Here is a 22,498-nt window from a genome sequence, read left to right on the forward strand (position 1 = left end):
GAATCTCCCATGCAACTGTCAAATTGTAAGGCTGGTGAAAGTATGTTACAAGTAACCTTTGATGTGCTAAAGTCGACCAACAACATAATCGGAAGGCAACGTTATGGTGTTGATTCTATCCTGTCGAGTGCTGCATAAGAGATTGACCAATGAACATGACAATCGGCTGGTGAATTCCCAGATGTCAAAAATGACTTCCATTACTTTTTTATGCCGATCTTATTATGTTCACTGCCTCATAAGAGGCTGATCAATGAACATGACATTCCACTAGTAACTCCTACATGCCATGGCATTCATTACTTTTTCATGCGGTAATGCGTTCTGAAAGAACGTAAAAACGTGGGATACATTCAAGAAACTCTGAAGAGAAATAGAAGAAAATTTATGTATTCCTAAAACGATTTCATATGAAGCCACACCAAGAACACATTGATGGCATATACATTCTTCCAGAATTGGGGCTTACAAAACCACATATATTTACATATATGCTTTCATCTTGACCAGGCTCTGTTGACAAAAAAAAGGTCTTTGTGAATGAATCCGCAGATACTCATGTTCCGGTAGTCCACTATTTTTCTCTTCTAGATAATGAATTACTGTACCAATATAAACTCTGCACAGGTCACGTCATGCAAGAATTTAAAGTAACCTGCAGAAAATGCTCTACTATTATGGGAGATCAAATATATAGACACCCAGAGAAATATGGTGGTTTGAGACAATGAATTCCGACCTCACAAAGGATATCTTCAAGTTCAGAAGTTATTTCTGAAAAGGAAGGACGTTTCCCAGGAACTGCCTCCCAACATCTCCTCATTAAGGCTAATAATCTGGGGTGAGCATCTTCAGGCAATGGTGGTCGCAGCCCCTGAGGAGAAACAGGGAAGAATGTCAAATGCATCAAGCAAAATTATCAGTGTCGCCCGCTCTTTGTGCTCCTTATAACACATATTTTGTAAGCACCAGCATTTGCAAATAGATGCCCACACAAATGCAACAGCAACACAAACTGTCCATGAAATTTATTTTTGAACACTGTCACAAAGTTCATCAATTATTTTACTTTGACAACACACACACACACACACACATATATATATATATATATATATAGGAGAGTTAAAATCTGCTGGATGTTGCCAATGGCTAAAAATTAAAAATCTGACACTGTACTGCAGGTTATTATATATATATATATATATATATATATATATATATATATACACTGTACTGCTGATGCTAACATGACAAAAAAATACAGTTTTTCTGAAAATCTGATAGGGAAACCTCAACTACAAAAACCAGCACGGCATTTTGAGGAAAGTTGACTGATGAAAGCTTGCACTTTCTAAGTACTAACAAAGTTATAGTCATTGTCAAACCCTACATCCCTTCCAATGGCAACAATGGAGAAGGGGGTAAAGAGAGACCATTGACATGGACATGGACTACATTCATGGAATGGCCGGCCTTCTAATGCTTGCAAGATTTTGAAGAATGTACTCAGCCTATGTTTTCCCAATTCCCCTCTGGGCACCAGGTGGGTTTGTGTGCGTGAGAGAAAGAGAGAGAGAGAGAGACAACAGGAGATGGGTATGGGTTGTTGCTCACTAAGTTGTGATGGCTTGGGTCTGTGAAAAGGTTTAGTACAGAGAATTCAGCCTAAACTTCAAGGCAAAATAGAAAAATGCTACCTGCAAATCATACCTGTCTCACTCCCAAAGCAGCCTGTAATGGTGTCATGGTATCATATGGGATCTGCATGATAATAACCAAAAACATTGCTAAATAAAAGAAAAACGCAGAAGCCATGCTGTTAAAATCAAGTAGCAAGTTTTCAGGAATCTCAGGTACTAAAAGAAGAAAAATTAGATGTGTTCAAGGAAGAACCTTTGATGTTGCCAACTCCCACAGTACGATGGCAAAACTGAACACATCTGCCTTTTGATCATACGGCTGATGATTTATCACCTGGTATAGACCAAAACATAAACTTTAGTGGTACATAAATTTCTACAAAATTAGTTCTCAACGTCCCAAAAAGAGTACAACACAAACTGTATTGTCAACCTAGGCAACTAGTCCACCAACTAGGTGCCCTAGTTGATAGCCATTAGCCAGCGGACTAGTCAACGGCCACATAGTCAGTAGGGCCATGGTAGTCAACTGGTCAATGAATGACAACTAGGTTTTCTTATGAGTTCCACATTTGGTTTTTTTTCTTTTTCTTTTTTTTTAAGAAAACCTTCCTTTTCTTTTCAGAAGTGTCTTACGCATGCACATTATATTGGTGACTCTCTCTCTCGTGTGAACAAAAGGTACATCTCCTAAGTCTCTTTATCTCTCTATGCGTGCAGTGGAATGCCTAGTTCCAAAAAGTCCTTTAGGGCTTTGACTAACCCCATGCCCAACTTCTGATTTTCAATAACTCATAACATAAATCAAGAAACAGATGGCACATTAGCTCTTTTGTTTTTTCCTCCAGGGGCTTTTCTAATATGATGACATGTGTCTGTTCCCTTGGCTGCACGTTCCAACTGTAGGATTCCATGGTAGACTATACTTGACACTCCTACACTGGAGGGAGGAGAGGTTCTTCCTCTTTAATCAGACGTAAAGAAAACTAAGCAAGTCACCAATGGTGGAGCAGCTAGTAAATCTCCAACTACTGGTTCTCCGCCTTGAAGTCAATTAGAATGGTGGACTTCTTAATGTCCTGCTCCAGTCTTCCTTAAGGCTTAAAGTATCAAGAACTCTCTTACTCTTCATATTCCCCTACTGATTGATGTATACTAAAGGACAACAGGATGGAGGGAAGGTTGTAAATTGTATAGTAAACAAATCTGAGTAGGATGACACATTTACTTTTCTATTGCACAAACACCACCCGAACAGCACACACAAACCATGCACCAAGCACAACTTTAACAGCATGCTAAGGGTAAACACTTTCTTGTGCTTGCACTTATTGAAATTCTGTTCAGAAACCTTCATACAGGAACCTGTATAGAGAATTTCCAGAAGCTCAGCAATTCTTCCATTCCAACTTAGCTGCTGGTGCTGCTATTGGCATAACAACTGGTATACCACAGGTTCACCCCACGAAGTCCACTCATATCAGGATTGGCTCGACGCAGTTCTCCTTTTAACACCATCATTAAATAGGAACTAAACTGTCGCATTATGCGTTAAAGCCCAACCCAATTACCACTTGAATAGATGGATAACTACACGTCTGGGACCTTCTCCTGCCCAGGATGTGATGAGCAAAGTCTAAAACAGTAACTTGAGACTTGACCAAAAGTGAAAATACTTGTATCTCTCCTGGTAATTCGGTGACTTGGTCTGGATTTGACTACTTATTTTCTCTATAAAAGTGTGCTTGTTTATTAGAGTTTCTAACTCATGATAATATTCACATATTATACGATAGTATATATGGAAATAAATGTGCACTGAAATGCAACTACATTACTAGTATATGCATATGCAATGCATTTGTATAATACAGCGAAGCTCCTGTTTTTATGTATATTGAGCTTAGTGGATTTTTATCAAGTTTTCTAGGGCAAAAAAAAAAACTTGCTTAAAAATCTTACACTGTTCATATGAGGAATATCTAAGCTGAGCGCAAACTGAACCATAGTTTACATACTGCACTGAGCAACCATGCTGAAGAAGGTGACCAAGGTGAAATAGACAACTAAAAGATACTCATCGAAGCATAGAAAGGAAATACAACAGGAGAAATTCCGTATTCTATGATGGAAAGTCACCATGAACTACTGAGGTCGAACATTTACATAGACTAAAATGAACTTTGTGCCTATGACACATGAGTAAACTTCACTAATAAGCTTCCAAGCAACTTTTATTTTGTTTCCTTTGGATTTATTTTCTCCTTGCATAGATATCCTTTCATATTTCTGTTTTTAGGTTCTCTACGTGCCCCTGCTTGGCCCATTCCTACACCGGGCTCAGGCTCCTAGTCCGGCGGATTGCAATTCACAGCTTTGGATTTTGCACCAAAAACGGCTATGAACAAACACTTAACAACCCTTTTTATAAGTCACCCCCAAAATTTCTCACAATCTTAGATACGGGACTAAACTGTTCAAAGTGAGGGATTGCAATCTAGACACCATAAGGCATACACACCCACATGTGTGGAGCCTAAGTCCGATTGTTGAATCCATTCGGATACCACTTGTCATGACCTGGCCCATTCCCACAACATGCTCGGACTCTTGGTCTGGCAAATCCCAACCTCTCTCACAGCAGCTTTGGTTCCTTCCTTGGAACGGCTATAAACCAAGACAATCAATCACTTAACAACCCCCATTATAAGTCCCTCAAAATTTCTCACAATCTTAGATACGAAAGTAAATTTTTCAAGTGGGCATTATAGGAGGGAACAAACAATAGCTTAAAAAAGTACAAAAACACTAGTGATGCTACCTCAGGTGCCATCCACCTATATGTTCCAGTTTCTGCTGTCATTATTCCCCCTTGATTTAGGAAACGAGCAACACCAAAGTCAGCCACTTTAACAACCTGAGCACATTTAATTTCATCAAATTAGTAAACACATTAATTGACTTGCCATGCATCTAACATAAAGTGGCTGCTTCATCACATAACAACTATGCTTGCAAGGAATAATTATATAAAATCTTAATGTGCTTATAACTTCACAAATTCCAATTTTCCACTCAGAAAATGATTGTCCTTTATGATTTGCAGTATAGCAACATGAGCAATACCATTCTTTTATTTATTTAGCCTCATATCATGTTTCCTTTTTTTTTTTTCTTGGTTCAACAGCATGGACAGAATTACACAATGACAGTGGATAGGTATGCTAAGGATTTCTCCCTTAAACATACTTGCATGGCTTGCATGCACAACACAAACACATTTACACAAACATTTTTTCATAAAACATGTATCTTAAAAAGGTTCTGCAAATTAGAGTCACAAGTTATAAGAATATCTCTTACATACACTAGTTATCAATAGCAAATGAATGGCATTATACTAAATCAGAGAAATAACATGAAGTATTCAAGACAGCAAATGCCCAGGATTACGATTAATCACATGTCAACATTAAATTAATCTGCGTTTACTACATACATTCCCATTGTCAATAAGGAGGTTTGCTGTCTTCAGATCCCTGTGAATTATGTTGTTTTGATGCAAATACTCCATGCCTTTGCTAACATCTATTGCAAATTTAAGCAATTTGGGGAGCTCCAAAACCCTGTTTTGCTTGTGCACTAAATCATAAAGATTTCCTCCAGGCATATACTCTGCAATATTGCAAATGAAGCATGAGTCAGAACCGAACATATTGTGAAGAGAAGGGGAAACAGAAAACTGAAGCACTTGACTGAAATATTTGCATCATCCCATGTGAAAAACTACAGGGGACGTTAACAGAAATATGAATTTTGTAGCCGAAAAAAAAAGAAAGAAGAGGAAGAAGAAGAAGAAACAGGGAATATCCAAGGTTCTAGATATAAAAGGTCAACCCACGTGGATCTGAATCTCAACTAAACTGAGAGGTGATAACATAAGCGTCAATGGATCAAATTAAAGCTGTGATTCACCAAAAGACACAAGAAGAAATCCATGAAACACAATCATACCTACTATGATGTTTAAACAACCAACCTGTTATTATGCACAACTGAGGAGCTTTTGTACATGCACCAACAAAGCGGACAACATTTCTATGCTGAACTTCCCTGCAGGTCACATTCTTATGATTAAGACAGGAAAAAATGACCAATGGGTCTATCAATTGCTAACATTGTTCTGACTTCTAAGCAGAGAAAAAAATTGAAGGTTTTCTTTTGATATTCAACTACATATATACATTATAAAGTGGACAAAATACCAAGCTAAAGGCTAATGGGCAATATATTTATCCCCTTAGCATCTAAATTTAAATCATGGTTTAATATCAATAATCTATTAAAGACTAACAAAGTGCAAGAGAAGAATGATCGGTGAAAGCTCAAAAAACATAATGCCAAATAAGCAAGTTTCTCACTATTGTTCACTAATTTTCATCTCATACAGTCCATTGGATGAGCAACAAAGCCACAAAGGGCAATGTCCTTTTTCATCAAGTTATACCACCATCACCAGTCTCCATATATAACAGAAATATTGCTTCTTCAATTACGTCTTCATACCAAAAAAGTTCCCTTTCCATCTTCAACTTCTTAGACTTTAGTTTGATTTCATTCACCCAAACCAACAATGAAAAGAAGCAGTATCAAAAGGAGGAGGAACACACAATCAGCAAGAAAACAGGACATCATGCCAATACAAGCATCTGAGGGAAGAGTACGACAAGCTAAACTCCAAGCCACTTCACCATAAGAATCATATGTTTGAAAACAGAACAGCAACTTGATGGGTAGTAAACCATGTTAAGAAAGACTCCGTAACATAGACACAAAAGGAAACCCTTATTATGTAGATGAAATTGTAAGAACACACAACGTAGCAAATTAGACCTGCCCAAGACTCTCAAAGAATATGTACCACACTCTCATAAGTTTCACTTGTAAGAAAAGGTTAACTCTACAAGTATATGGATTAATTAGACCACATCATAAGTTCCAAAGAAGTCTATGAGCATGGTCTATAATAACCAGATAAAAATAGCAGTGAATGAAAAAACAATGGAAAGGGGTCCATATAATCAAAAAGGGAAAAGGCCAATGCTATAGGCAGTTTCTGGATGAGAAAATTCAGATGGGTTACTTGGAACTAACAACTTGCATAAGAGGAAGTTTCTGTAATTTGTTGTTTGGAAGTAAGAACTAGCAATGTGACTTCAAGTATGAATTAAGAAGGTAAGTGAAAGTGCTTGAGTATTATTTGAACTAGACAAAAAATAGCATCTCTGCTGGACTTGCCATTAAGAATGCATTGTTATATCTGATGAACTGCTATGACATTAGACCTTCTCGCTGATTATCTTACGATCCCTCACCTCAAGATCATAACTTCTTGTGTAAATTCAACTTCTATAGCTTCATTTAGATGCTCAGGTCTAATAACCTTTATTGCAACATCATGCCCCAGGTAAATGCCTCGGTACCTGCATGGAAGTTAATATTGACTCGGAACAGAGATGCCTCAATTAACAATAATGTCATTACAAAAAAACTGCTAACATTTCTGGTTTCCTAGACTTACAGATCTCCACAAGATCCAGATGCAATCTTTTCTCCCATCTTCAACAATCTTCTGTCGATCTCCCAATCCTCCTGTCTTTGAGGGGCCAAAAGAATCCTTTCACTGGCTGAATGTGATGAAGAGCCTGACCATGAATCCTGCATTCTCATACAGAAGGGCAATAGTTACATTTCCAGACAATGCAACATGTTAACAGAGTGACAACATGTTCTTTCAACATCAAAACTTGGCTACACAATTTAGAAAGATATTCAGAGCTTCAATATAAGATAAAACTGTAAATAACATGACAAAGGTTCAAGCATCACTTGAAATGTGGAAAGTCATCTGTACCATTGTCCATTCTAGTGCTATAAAGACCGAGCTTCACAAACTCAGTCAGGTACAGTTAGATGTTGACAACATTTCACAACATGGTGCACAAGAAATGAGCAGAGAAAATTTATACACCAGGACAACACATCAGCAATCAAAAAAACACAAATGAATAGAACTGCTGAAGTAAAAACAGAACATTGAACCTTTTTCATGTCTGTAGCAAAACCAATTCTTAGAAATTAATGAACCTTTTTCATGTCTGTAGCAAAACCAATTCCTAGAAATTAATCCATTGTAACTGAAAGACGCATACAAACTATTTCAAAAAAACAAATTCATAACTGCCACAGTTATCATTTAATGAAAATAGTATGTATTCAGCTGAGCAGCTTTAACTTTAACATATCAGATTTGCTGATACACGCTAAATGAAGACCATAATTCTAATTTCTAAATACCTATATCATACTTTAAGGTGTATTTCCAAAAATAAAATTTCTACATTGCTATGACAAAAAAAAAAGATACATCTGAATGAAAAGATTACATTTGCATAATATCACAGCATTTTCTTGACCTCTTGACTGCTAAAAAGATTCCTGATATGCACCATGGAAAGCACTAGTTTTCAAATTGTTCTCACCAAAATTAAGACAGGGTCATAATTAAGGTTACACATAGGGAAATATGTTTTTATTTTTTCACTCAGGTGTTTGAAATACATATGGGTGTCTGTCAAATGATAAAAGACCCATAGCAACGGTGTACAAAATTTTTCCCTCTTAAAGATCATACTTGACATTGAAAAAGCAACCTGTGTGATCTACAGTAGATAAGCAACTAAGCACATGTATACAAGATCCATCTAGTGTATATACTTGACATCAATGACTTACTAATTACATTATCTTTACAGTCTCCAAATCTAGTGAAGTATATGATATTTATACTATAACCTACACACACACGCGCGCTCTCTCTCTCTCTCAAGGAGTTACCTATTGTAATGCTGCAAACAAGATCAAAGCACTCAAACAAAAACAAGTTCACAAACTCCAGGCTGCTAGCTAAGCTCTTCTCATTAGAAGCTTCCTCGATAAATTAACTAAGTGCACATATCTGATCCACTTTCTATAGAAAAATCATATGGAAGAAAAACCAGACTTATGCTTGTAAGACCAAGAGGCCTCCAAAATTAAGCAAATAAGTTATGCTGTTAAGTATTAACATAAGGATCACAACTAAAAAACAGAAGACAATAACACGTCAATTGTCAAGTCAATGTAGCAAATTAAACCCCAAGAGGATTGAGGAGACATACGTAGACAAGACATGAATGTATCCTGCATAAGGTACAGACAAAGTAATGGATAATAGGAATCTTTTTGTTCTCTAGAATCTTACCTCACTCCCAGCTACAGCTTTCTCCAGTGCTTGCTGCAGGCCATCTGCGTCCTGGCCACATCATTGCATTAGTCAGGAACGTATCAGCTCTGCACATATCCTGTCATAGAATGGAGCTAGCATCACAAAATACAAAAGATTTCCTCTCTCTATTAATTGTGTCAACCCCTTTAAAGGAAATCTTCTGCTTCACTGATACCAAACAAGTGGCAAACAACTGGTATCAAGTTGATAGCTTTCATGTTCTCAGTAAACATGCTGAACATTTGTTATTTTTAACTGCCCAATGAAGTTAGACATTGATTGAATTCACCTAAAACCCTTAAAAACAATCTCCTCATGGAGACAACTAACTCAAGGTGGCTTGAAAATAGCATGCTCCTACAGGTCACTTCAGCCTAGGGAACCTATACAATGAATTAAGCTGGAAAAGAAACAAGGAAAGATGCCATGAACACAAGCATATACTAAGACATCATCTGCCAGTTTCTGTACGAAAGGCCAGTATGGATGACCAGCTGCTGAGGTACAGTGACGTTGAAAGATGTAATTTCTTAACATTTGATTGGTCATCTGTTGATTTAACGTCCCATCTTCATTAATCTAATTATAAAACTGTTAGGTAATCCAATCAATGGAAAACACGTAGTTTTGACTATCAAGATCCCTAAATACTGCAACTCATATTATACCCATTTTGGTTTGTAACACTAGTTTAACTCATAGGACATGCAATTCTCTAACTAGGTTATATTTTCTTCATAGCAATTATAAATTTTGCAAACTTCAGAAACCTTTTACGCCTTGATGAAGTATACTATTTGTAGATTTTCTAGAAAAATCTAAACTGAGTGCCTGCATCAGCATCACAATGGATTACAGCTTCCTCTTTAATTCCCTTAGCTTTGGAAAGTGAACTACCAGCCTGGACAAAGCTTGAAACTGGCCTTGTAATCCTCTATAGCTATTCCACTAATAGTTCCTGGTTCTGTAGCTGCAGAGCCATTGACAAGCAACACTGGCTGTCAAAGTCATGAAGTTGCTATCAAACTTCTCAGGAAAAACAATAATGATAACACTAATAATAACAGCCCTTTTTTCCTTAGGTTTAGTTTTTTTCATTTCTTCTTTTTTCTCCCAAATTAGATCAAGATAACATGATGTAACAAATGCAGATTGAAATGTTCAACCATTCAGCCAAGCAATTGAAATGTATGTCAATACATTACCTATGAACTAAAAAAAATCATTTCACCATGACTGTATCAAAGAAAGGAGATTAATATCAAGATATAGAACTAGTCTGTTCTACTTTATTTAAAAGATTCTTAATAAAAATAATAAATTAGATATAATTTATAATTCATACATAACTTCATTGTTTCTGTCAGACATTTAAATAAAAAATACAAAATTTGTCTACAAACAACAAAATTATCAAACAACAATGCGACCAATGACCCAATGAAAGACAAATTAATTATTAGTCGCCCCACCCGCACCCAAGTTGTGTTGATTCCTGTGCAGTGACTGTCTTGAAGGGTTTGTGTAACTTAGACTACTTAGTTTTTTGCGGCATCTTCTTATAACAAGAAATAGACTTGCATCTGAATACACAAGCAAGCAATGAGTGTAAATTCAGTGATTCAGGAAGCTGATCAAACTGCTACTACAGCAGAAAATTGATATTCTAATATTGAGACATTTTTTCTATGTAAAAGGTTACCTCAACAGGCCATCCGTCCACTACAAAGACATCCAGTGAATAGCCATCGGTAGTAGAGAAAACGTGTGCCTCACGGATGTTCAGCCCAATATCAGAAAGCAAAGCAGAGAGCTAGGATGCCAAGACACCCAAAAAAAAAAGGAATCAGATGAAGCATAAAAAATCATCATTTTCACAAGTTCTGCAATTGAATCATCTTCAACTAAAGGCAAGATATTGATTGCAAGATTCAACATGCCAAAATTATTGAACTATCCCCAAGAGTTCCATAAGAGAATCATTATATTGAGCATCACAAAAATCATGATAAAATTACATAAGCATATAAATATACATCCATACGTATGTTGAATAATACCATATTACACAAGAAATGCACTGTTCCGAAACCCTTCTGGGTTGGGCCCCAATTTGGGTTCCAGCGAAGAACACTTAATGATGTTTTTTCCAATGTATGAATATAAATGTGTTTCTCAATGTTTATTTACTAAAAAACATGACCTCATCAAAGTTTTGGGGAAAAAGGGGAAAGAGAAACAAGGCTCCTCAACATCCAAAATATACATTGCTACCTTGTGTGTCTTCATGCATATATATAGGATTAACAATGAAATACCTGACTAAGAAGCTTTGGCTTATCAAGGGTAGAGAATATAATCTCATGGATGAGGACATCAGCAGCCTCTCGACTGCAAGGAAAACAAAGCAGATAAAAAATGCAGCATCAGCGACATTTAAATGAAGAGAGAAATTTAATGAGACAAAGCACAATATAATGCAAGTAGGAAAATTAAATTACAAATGAACTAAATTTGAATTGTATCCCTAAGATAGGTATCTCAATTAGAACTAACCAAAGGCTGACAATTATGATATACAGTTGTATGCATGAGAGAAAGAGAGAGGAGAGACAAAGGTGAAAGATAGGCAGGCTAAAAAATCATCAAAACCTAGTAACAAAAGAAGAACAAAAAATGCTTTCAAAGATGAATGCATTTGTGAGATTGGTGTTCCCTAGTCCACCTGTAAGTAACCATAATATCATTCCCACATCTCCGCACCAAGAACACTAAGATCAACATTCAATCACTTATCTGTTTTCATGTCCATTTATAACTTCATTAATGGTGATTTGACCAAATTGCATCACTTACAACGTTCTATTTCTTCTCAGTTTCTCCTTTTCAGTAATTTCTTCAGAATTTCCGGTGCACTTAGATCTTTTCCCTTAAGGCTGCATTTGTTTTATTAGGTGGTACAGGAACCCACTTCGTCTGCAATACGTCCCACAGTCTGCAGAATTCTACCACTCATAATGCAGCTCTGCTTTGCCCTCAAAGAAGTAAAGAAAATAAAATCTGAGCCCCACATCCTCCAGCTCCGTTTCTCCCATGGTCTCACCTATTGCAACTCTATTTCACTTAGAAATGGGAAAATTTCATAGTTAAGTCAGCAATTTTCTGATGATTTTAACCTGAAAAAAGAAAAGGACCTAAGGACTTGAAAACACCATCCTGAAAATTAAAAATTGACACCTTGATGGTAACAATCTCCCACTACTACACCTCTGCAGTTCACAATGACAACATCATATGATGCATGTATTACATCTGCTGTTTGACAATCTACTGAAAACCTCACAACAGCCTGAGAAACGAACAATCATGGTCCTACTACATTTGCACTTGATAGATCATTGACCAAAGGTCCAAAACTCATTTGCCAGACATGCTGCCGTTTGACATCGTTGCCACTATAACTCTACCTCTAACCCTTAAGTACATGGACCTTGGAAGAAAGTGAGCTAAGGCAGGTAATGGGAGTTTAGGTATCCAATGGCAAAGCCAGAATTAACAACAGCCCAGTTCTTTACTAAAAGGGCATGTAAAATAACGACCAGTTTACCTCTCATTTCCTACAGACGTATATTTCACATTCACAAGTACTGTTTGACAATGTCATCTGCCAGACCTTTTTCTTTTCCAGAAACACATAAACATAAATTCATAAATCCATTAATATTGCTAAGCCACATCATCCTGGAGACTAATAACTTCAGCTTCTGCCATTACCAATCACTCTACACATTGGCACCACCAAGAGCATTACAGCGATTTACAAGTGAACATCATCTTTATAATTAATCTTTGCAATCCCAGTGAGCAAATCATAATGATCATACTACTTTTTCCAAAAGTCGTTATAAAACTCACATTGAGTAACTACTTCACAAAAGATGTACTACACATACTCATTGTACTTGAAGCTTCCAGCTTTCTCAGTTACAGCAGACTACACGTAGCAACCCGTTTTTACTGCAGATAACAGGATCCAAAAGAGTAGATTTTTTCACGGATGTTACATTCTTAGAGAAGGAATTCTTAGTTTTGCAAGGTAGAATGTAGTAATGTAATTATATGTACATAAAAATATAAAAGTACATCTAAAACAGAAACCATAAATTCTAAATTTTGTAAGGTAACAAAGCAAATATATGTATATAAAATATACAAAAATACTTAGTCAAACAGAAAACACAACTGCAAAGTTTTCTGAATGGGCAATGGAAACTTGTCCTGAGCTACATGACTTGCAAACTAATAAAATATGAAGCTCGGTCATAGTGCTAAAGATGATTCCATAGGATTGAAAAGCTACATGGATTAGTGCCCCAAAAACCATAACAGGATTGCCTAGTCAGATGTCACACCACCTTCCTGTATGTGTTCCAGTTGGAAATCTTCCATCTCCATTCTGTAAACACTGCCTTGTGTCTAAGTTCAAGTCTTCAAGCTTTGAGCAAGGTTCAAATACGACCTCATGTTTCCTGATCAACTCAATAGAGTAGTACCAAGTATCAATAAATACTCTTGCAAACAAACCACCATAGTCCAGCTAAAACACAACTATGAATTTCATTCATTGAACACAGAGCTTTTCTGATCAACTTTTTCTCTTCCCAAAAGTAGAAGATAAAAACGAACAGTTATTATGCACTTAATGAACAATCTGTACGACTGAATACCTTCTATTTGATTGCATGCCTTCTTCAGGTTCAGCACAATTACATCCACTTGTGCAAGAAACATCTTTTACACACTGTTGTGGAATATCTTCAGTGTCCAATCTACTTGTGATATGCTGATAGATATAACATTTAATTAAATAAAAGAAACATTAATTGAATAATGACAGCACTGTTATAAAGATAAAAATTAAACTCAAATTTCATAGAAAGCAATTGTGAATGTATGTCTATGTGTGTAAGGTCACAATTCACAATAATTATAGTTCGTTCATAATGCCCACATATGCCCAAAAAAAAAATCCTTTCTTTAAGACATACTAGTGATTATCATCTAGAGTACCAAAACAAAGCAACAGTAAGAACATGTTCCATGTCAACCAAAGATTTGAAACAAAACAAGAGTTCAGAAAGCAATCTCAAGTGAAAACCTTCTCATTGACACAAGCACGTTGGACACATGTAACAATCCAACTACAGGATATGAAATGCAAGCAAAGTTGCAAACTTTCCTTAAATACCAATTGGAGAAAAAAAAAATAAAAGAAAGATTTTTGGACTGATGGTCAGAGAAAGAGAGAGAGAGAGATGAAGACATCCTTGTGTCCTTTTCCCATGCTTAAGAGATAAGAGAGATAGTAGTGTACATGCATAGATACAAACTAACAGGTACCAGTCACCCCAGTATCTTCAACACATTCAGTATGCAATTGCAGAAACTTATCATACTTTTGTTTTGACATAATTGTACATGCTGAAACTTAAGAAAACATGAAGATGAATGGTTCTCACTATCTAAAGCATTTATTCTTGTTATACTTCCCCCACCATGTGGAGTGCATGTAAAAGATATACTGCATCAGTCACTCGACTTGATGGGTAAGATAGGACATGTTAATGAACTGAACTTATCTACTCCTCTGCAATGAGTGGCCCGTATCAAGCTTGTACAAGCTCTTCAAATGAGCTCATGAGTAAAGTAATAACCACGTTATGCAGGATATTTATGCGAGATGAGCATGAACTGCAGGAGTTATCTTCAATTAAGTCAGTAGGTTTGGAGGGGCACATATGTTTCCCTCTGGAGTCTGTGCCAGAATCAGCATGACAGTTCATGCTTGTTAAGCTTAAGTCAAGGTTTATTCTGACTATGTATTAGGGAATAAAAAATGCCATCGTTTCTATTCCAAGAAGCCAACTCAAGGTTGGCTCCAGTGGATTGGGCATATAGAAGCTTGATATAGGTTTAATTAGCTTTAGCTAGGAAGCAGGCTAAACTGGGTGTTGATGATCTTGCCAGAAAATACACTTTTAGCTTGTGAACAACTGAACATGCATAGTAGCCCATGAGAACAAGTGACAGTTCCATTTCACAACTCTCACATATAACCACCATTTGCAAGAAGAATACGCTCAAGGCATACTAGGTTTCATCCTAGCTCTCTTTGCATAGAATTGACACTTGACAAGTGATTGCCAAGGTTCCAGCAGATAATGCATGCTAAGACACCTCTACTGTGTATACCACCAAACTGAATCTACCTTCAACCTTTTCCTGTTTGAAGATGCCCTTAATATTAGTGACAAACAGAATCATGCTTGGATGCATCACAAGGGCTCCAGTCTTCCCTAACTCTTCCTTGAAACAACTAATGGGTGGTCTAATAAAAAAAGAGCCATCCTACTCATCAAATCTGAACCAAATGCCTTCCTTTATACGACCACACAGCTTTGTGTTTTTTCTAGTCATGGATGCAGCCATATCAAAATATTTGTTTAAAATCTTTAGATATAGCCACTAAAATCAGTTCAAACCTATTTTGTTGTATATTGTACAGCTTTAAAGATTGGTTGGTTAAAAAGGTCATGTTCAGTTTTGGGTTTCTCTATACTTTTCTTTTCCTTCCCAAGCAAATGCTATACCAGTTGGACTTCCTTACAGGTAAGGTACATCCAGTACTAGGTATGTATGTGTGAAAGGATTTCTTCATTTGCCTGAGTCTCTGAATTTTAACCAGGTACCACCCGATTCTGTAGGATTTGATGTTGCAATACTGACGTCAGAAAGAAATCCAGCAAAAGGACGTTCTAGTTAGGACTTCTGATTAGAAAAGAAAGACAAGCAAGAAAAGCCAAAATCCTTCGGTTTGTAAATTAGACAAGGGTGATCATCCTCAATCCTTGAAGAAGCACAGCACTCACAAGTCTAGTGAATCAAATTATGAATATAAGAGAACAGACATGTAAAAAATGGATCAGCAGGAAGCTGAAGAACAATTACTGTAAAAACAGGACTGGATGTCTTGAGTCTTGCGCCAAGTTATAGTCCAAAAGTAAGGCATGCCAATAGAACCAGAACTTGGAAAGGTACTCCAGGTATTTGAACTTGATCCCCTTAAATTTACATCAGAGAGTAAGCTCCCATTCTAAACACATGTAGAGGGGAAGACATTGCGCTCATGAAAATGTACTTTGCAATTGGCACTGAAGAAGAAAACTTGATGAAAATCTCTAGTCCTGCATACAAATTACAGCATGTGCCCTGACTATGACAAAGCCACCACACGGATGAGCTATTGGATAGAAAAGCTCTAGATACTTCATCACAAAATCTTCCAAGTAGCAGTAGAAAATCTCTGATCCTGCATACAAATTACAGCATGTGCCCCGACTATGACAAAACCACATGGATGAGCTACTGCCTACTGGATAGAAAAGCTCTAGATCCTTCATCTCAAAATCTTCCAAGTAGCAGTAAACAATGTCCATGCACCCAGTATGTCCATTGCATTGGGAACAAGCTAATCTGAATTGCCCAGTTCGCCAACATGTAAGATTTTATTATCTGAATTCATCCTTTTTGCTTTCTCATATCACCATCTTCATTATCTCCTCTCCCCAGAGCTGAAACCCCTTGCAATTTTGTCATTTGTTTGACGGGGTTGCTTTGTTGTTTGTTCAGGTTTTCCTCAAGTTTACCCTCTAAAAGGAAGACCGTCTTCATGAAAATTTTACGTGTGTGGTGTGTGTGTGAACAAGCAGCAGAGACATAAAGGCACTAAAAGGCAATTAGAAGGTGTATTGTAATGTGTATCAATTAGGCTGACCTATATGCCATATTGTTAAATCATAATGTATTGTGAACGTATCATAAAATTATTTTTTATTAATAAAAAATATTAAAAATAGAGAAAAATTAGAAAAAAATCATGATAAATGTGTTCTATTACTCTATATAAAAAACTCATCACACACATAATGAGCGTTCATGATTCATCAATCATAAGACATAATAAGTTAACAACACATTAAGAAGATAAACCAAATATCTTCATAAAGTGAACAAAAACCTATAATGACAATAAGCTTTAGAAAACAATAGATGCATACAGTAAAGATTGGAAGCGAGAGATTGTATACTTTTTGTAGAAAAAAGAAACACAAAAGCCCTCTTTTTTCAAATACAAATGGGCTTTCCACTAGTAAATCTCCCTTCGAACCGGCGATTTCTCCCTCAAATCGACAATTTATTGGTGTCTCTTCAAAACAATTAAAAGCTTCTTGTCTCAAAGCCCCTAGAAGTGTTAAAAATGAAGGGTGAGAGGTGGTTTTGAAAATGAATTCGCCAAAAGGGACATTGGGCCCCTTTTCTAAAACTTGCACTATATCATACAATATAGGCGCTATCGGCCATATCATATCATATAGCAGCTGTATGTTACGATACGTTCGATGCACGTATGATTTACAGGGAAAATGCATATAGGTGTATCATATAGGTTTTGCCTACCTATACGATACATATTGTATCATACGCCTCCATATTGTACGATACAGATATTGTATCATACGCCTCCATATTGTACGATACAGATACCACCAACTAGAACTACTAATTTAAGTCATTTATTTTGTTATTTCCCAAAATGCAGATGGATTTTCTTGCAAACCCAAAATCATTCAGTCATCTGCATGTGCATTCATGATCACATCAATCTCTGTTTGTGATCCTGCCACAATTGGATTGTAACTTGCTGCCAACAAATTACTATCACTCACATCCACCTACTTCTCATGAGTTCCACACCCAGCATAACAGTTCTCTTTGCACTTTATCCAGAAAGTTGAAAAGAGAAGTCTACCATTCGTCTAAAAAGATCTTCTATGAGCAAGAATTTCAATCTCCAAAAGAACAAGAAATTGAGCCCTGGAAACATACATAAATTTTGTTAAAAAATCCACCTTCTATAAAACACTAACCTCCACAAAGCGAGCATGAATGACAGGCCGTTTATTTGGTTTCCTTGCATCAGAAAGTATCTTTCGATGTAGCAAGACATCCTCCACTCTATCCAGGTTGACATCTAGTGCATAACTAAATAAGAGAAGATCAATTGTCAAATTTGATAAAAAGAACCGTGCAGAATATATGAGAAGCTAGGTATATGTGACAAGACAATCAGAAAATCTAGAAATATTTAAAAGCAACTGAACAGATAGGTGATCAATAGTGAAAGTAAGCAATCAATAGACTAGACGAAAACTATAATGCCAATATTGCAGAAGGGCTGGGGCATGGTTAGAAAGGGGTTAAGGAGCTTGCTTTCAATAACTGAAAACACATCTTCATCAGCTTTGCAGTATTCGTAGAGCATTTTTTTTTTTTAATTCTTCGACCTGAAAAGAAGTGAAAAAAAAGTCCAGATATGCTACATATAGTAACATATGAGAATACAAAAAACAGAAGAAAACACAAAGAGAATATCCTGATGGTACAACGAATAAATTATCTATTTTTTTCACCATCTTACTCGCCGTAAGAGACATAAGACCAACCTTAAGACAAAACTCGGTATTTGTTGCACGATCCTGTTATCGGAAAAATCTCCACAATGAAAATCCCAAGATAAATCCAAAAATGTTAAGCAAAAAACAGAAAGCCGTGGAAGGCTTTCTTGGACAAATTTATCTGGAGACGGGGCCCACTTACTCCAGTATAGCACCAGAGGGTGAGGTGTGACTCTCAAGCGGGCGGGCAATCAGGGACGCCAAACCATGGCCAACAGCTAGTAGCGATATGTTAGTCGCCAGACGGGCAACAAATGTCAGCCCATATAAAAAGTATAAGATATAGGGCGTAAGCTCAGCGGGCATCACCTGCATTTCTTGAGCTCTATCACGGACTCATAGTCAGCTTTTACCAAGTAATGTATTGAGTGTGACAGGGCTCAACCTTTTGCTGTTAAGGCAATTGATACTTCTGAGGTCAAAAATCCCACAATGATTTCCTTTTTTGGGTGAACGAAGATTAAAGTGTCGGCAGTCGACTAGATCCTCTTAACAAGAAGACTTGGTATACAGTACTCTCATGAACCAGTTGGAAGATCAGAAAAGAGTCTAGGTATCACCCAGAAACCTTACAATTTTAACAGTTTCGAACTTGAGTCTTCTAGCTTTTTTAGCTGCTGATTGACAATAATGTATACATATAGCCACACAACGACTACATCTGTGAAATCAAATTTTTCTTAGTCCCGAGATAATGAAAAAAGGTATATAACCAACTTGATTTCTCCTCCAGTAAACTTCTCATCAATTAAACCAAGCATTTATATTCATTTTCATGCAGTTCTCTTCTCCAACTATGATTCCAACAACCACGCGAACCATAATTATAACCATCGAAGATATTGGAAAGGATATCGGCAACCCATTTCTTGCTTTCAAATCTCTGATCAACACGTTCAACTCCCCTCCCGAATTATTCCATCAACCAATTCAAAAAAAAATTAAAATTGAAAACAACACGCAGCCATCGTATGGACTAAAAAGCTCCAATAGAACTTCAAAAAGATGGTCCGAACTCGAAAATCAAAGAAGTGCAAGAAATTCAAGAACCACATACCTCGGTGGTAATCTACTGAAATGCGCATCCAACTGCTCGCGGAAACCTGGATCGCTCGCTGCATCGTTCCCGTCCTCCACAAGCCTCCGGTAAACATCATCCCTGACATCAAGAAGATGCGGAGAAGCAGCCGCTCTAGGAGGCGACGAGCTCTCTCCCACTTCCTCCACAAACTCCATCTCCCCGAAGAACAATCACAGCTAGAAAAGGAAAACCCAGACCAGTCCCTAAGATCTTTCCATCTCGCAGGAAAACAATAAGAAAGAAAAAAAAAATCCCGAATCTTCCGTCACAAAAAAAAAACACGAGTTCCGGACGATCAAGAGCCCAAAAAAACTCCCGCAAAATTCCACCAAACCGGAAGCCGAAAAACTAGGAAAAGAAGTAGAACTCTAAATTAGGGTTTTCTGAGGTCAGCAAGAAGGAGAAGGAAGAGGAGAGAGGGATCTTTGACGGTTTGAGGAATCTGAACGCGAGGTGAATCTCTGGAAGGGGCCCCTCATTGCGTCGGATGACTCCATTTACTATTTGCAGAGATAGCGAGGAGAGAGAGAGAGAAGAAGAAGATGGTCGCTACCAGAGGCGTAATTTTCTGATATCTCTATGTCCAAAGCCGGCATCGCGTCATGTTCTCTCCCTTGCTCAAGGCGGTGTCGGCGAGGGCAAAAGGGGAAAGATCGACGGTACGAACACTCATGAGGACAACTCCGTCCGAACCCCAAGATCTTGACGGTTAAATCGACGGGACATGACCTTAAACGCCGTTTAGATACCGTTAATTGTGGTTTCATTGGTAATTAATGCATTTCCTGAGGGCCATAAGCGGGATGGGCGGTCTATTCCGACGAGGCAGTTATCTTATCCACACAGGCGTTACTCGTTAATAAAGAAAAGATAAAATTTTTAATGACTAATTTACCCCCAATTAGAATTAAAATGCGTAATGGGTTGGGTTTCGGCCTTTTGCTGACAAAGGAGCGGGTCGGATCGTGACGCTTAACTGAATCCATTTGTCTAGGTCCAGCGGCTTCCATACAAGAAAAGGAAAACACCATATCCAGATAGATATGGATCTCTCGGTAACATGTTCATAAATGTCCGAAATCTAATCTGGATCATGGTATCTATCAGTATCTTGCATCTGATCCAATTCAGGCCGTTCTTAAAACCCGGAACATATTGCCAAGTTAGCTACAAAGAACAATCGGGAACTGTTTGTCTTGCGTGTGAATATCGGGGCAACCAAGATCTGTTTATAGTCTCCGTTCATCTACTGGTGGGATCTGGATCCCGGTCCAAATTCAATAAAGCACTGCAATCGAATGAGGTGATTAATCTGATTAGATCCATTGCCGAATAACGCAACATCCAAACGAGGACCTGATCCACAGGTCCAGATCTCACAAGATGGATCCGAGCCAACGTAGGCGGGACCCTTTTCCATCCCACTTCCCTCTAATCACGGAATACAATGTGAAGTGGATCCAGCTCAGATTCTACTGACAATTTCCAGTAATTACGGTGTAGCAGGATTGACCGGAGCACATCATTATGGATCTGGATCTGGATCTTCGATTATCCTGATATCTGTCCTTCGTGGCAGCGCTCTTTAAATCCAAATCTTGCAACGAGATGCGCGTCTGGCAGCAGGCAGAATGCGACCAAGTTCGTGATCTCAGTGTCAGAGAATACTTGCTTTATACCAATTAAGCATCGACCAATTTTTTGGATTTTGTAAGTTCAGGAACTTATGCCAAGTCGGAATTTCCAAAGATTCGCCAATTTTAGTACATTGACCAAAATCTCCCTCAGCTAGGCTTATCCAAATTTTCGCAAAGCTTAATGACCGAACTGCCCCTTTCCCTACATGGCCCACCTAACCACCCAGTTCGGAATAAAAATATTAGCTGCGGACTTGGATCCATTATCCGAAATGGGTTTTATGGTTCATCACACCTGGACTCGTGTCCAGATCCAGATGTGAGCAAACCTAGTGAAGGAAACTTAATGGGCTATCTAGAGCAAGATCCGTAAATCAAATTTCTTTTCAAGTAATCGCTTGTATAAGATTTGTAATTTTAAAAAAATAAAATAAAATAAAATAAACCGAGTTTAAACTGAATCGGATCTATTTAAGTATGAGCAAATCCTGTTAGGTCGGTCAATCCTTAGTAGTCAAACGCGCTGTCCTTGTGCCCCACTTGGGTACTGCGCATTATACCTCGGCGGGGGGCTAAGAACCTAACTCAAGGATATCCATAAATATTTAAATCAATTAAAAATATTGATATTAATATAGTATAAACACAAATTTTAAATGTTTAAATAATTAAAAATGGTGGGATCAATATAATATTATAGTTTGATTAATTAGTTATAAATTGATGTCTATGAGAATCTGTGCATATTCTTGTGGATACTCTAACAAGGCCATCAATTATATTATTCGCATTTTTTAAGATTAAATGGGATAACAAATAGGTAATAAGTGAAATTAAAATATATTCAAGATTTTACTTTGAAAAATAAAGAGAAACTTTTAACGTGTAATTGGATAAGGACCAAAGATAATGATGTTTGTCATCCTTATCGCATTTTTTTTATCGGTTTTTATATCCATTGGTCCATTGATGGATGACAGGCCATGTGCAGCCATTGGGCGTCCCACCAAGACTTTCATTATGGCACGGTAGGCCCCCCGGGTTGAAGTCCTGACCAACTTGCTGGGTCAAGCCACATAAAACTTTATTGGTCCACACCATCCAAACAATAAGGATTGGTGTTTGATACCTTCTGTTCGGTTAATTTACCGAAAAAAAAATATATGGCTGAACAATGCAACAAGGCTGGTTAGTTCTTAAGAATGTTAGTTGGGAAATGTAAATCATGCATCACT

At 37.3% G+C, this 22,498-nt stretch overlaps 1 protein-coding gene across 3 annotated transcripts; it reads right to left on the reverse strand.

Annotated features, from left to right (window-relative positions):
• Window positions 1-330: 330 nt before the first annotated feature.
• On the reverse strand, window positions 331-20,175 carry LOC116247572 (serine/threonine-protein kinase STY46-like). Of its 3 annotated transcripts, none has more exons than XM_031619755.2 (16): window positions 19,603-20,175; window positions 17,958-18,072; window positions 13,698-13,813; window positions 13,386-13,499; window positions 11,289-11,361; window positions 10,673-10,783; window positions 8,947-8,997; window positions 7,225-7,361; window positions 7,019-7,126; window positions 5,683-5,756; window positions 5,143-5,318; window positions 4,465-4,560; window positions 1,897-1,977; window positions 1,714-1,764; window positions 740-874; window positions 331-655 (listed from the first exon to the last, which is right to left on the reverse strand). In XM_031619755.2, the coding sequence occupies exons 1-16, from the start codon at window positions 19,779-19,781 to the stop codon at window positions 629-631; spliced, it is 1,644 nt and encodes a 547-aa protein (XP_031475615.1). In that variant the 5' UTR covers window positions 19,782-20,175; the 3' UTR covers window positions 331-628. The 3 variants fall into 3 exon arrangements, with proteins under 3 accessions (XP_031475615.1, XP_031475609.1, XP_031475624.1); XM_031619749.2 differs by having other exon boundaries at window positions 13,383-13,499; XM_031619764.2 differs by lacking the exon at window positions 13,386-13,499 and having other exon boundaries at window positions 19,603-20,173.
• Between the last annotated feature and the right edge of the window lie 2,323 nt (window positions 20,176-22,498).

Source organism: Nymphaea colorata, chromosome 1 (assembly GCF_008831285.2).
Source record: "Nymphaea colorata isolate Beijing-Zhang1983 chromosome 1, ASM883128v2, whole genome shotgun sequence".
In the NCBI taxonomy this organism is placed as follows: domain Eukaryota; kingdom Viridiplantae; phylum Streptophyta; class Magnoliopsida; order Nymphaeales; family Nymphaeaceae; genus Nymphaea; species Nymphaea colorata.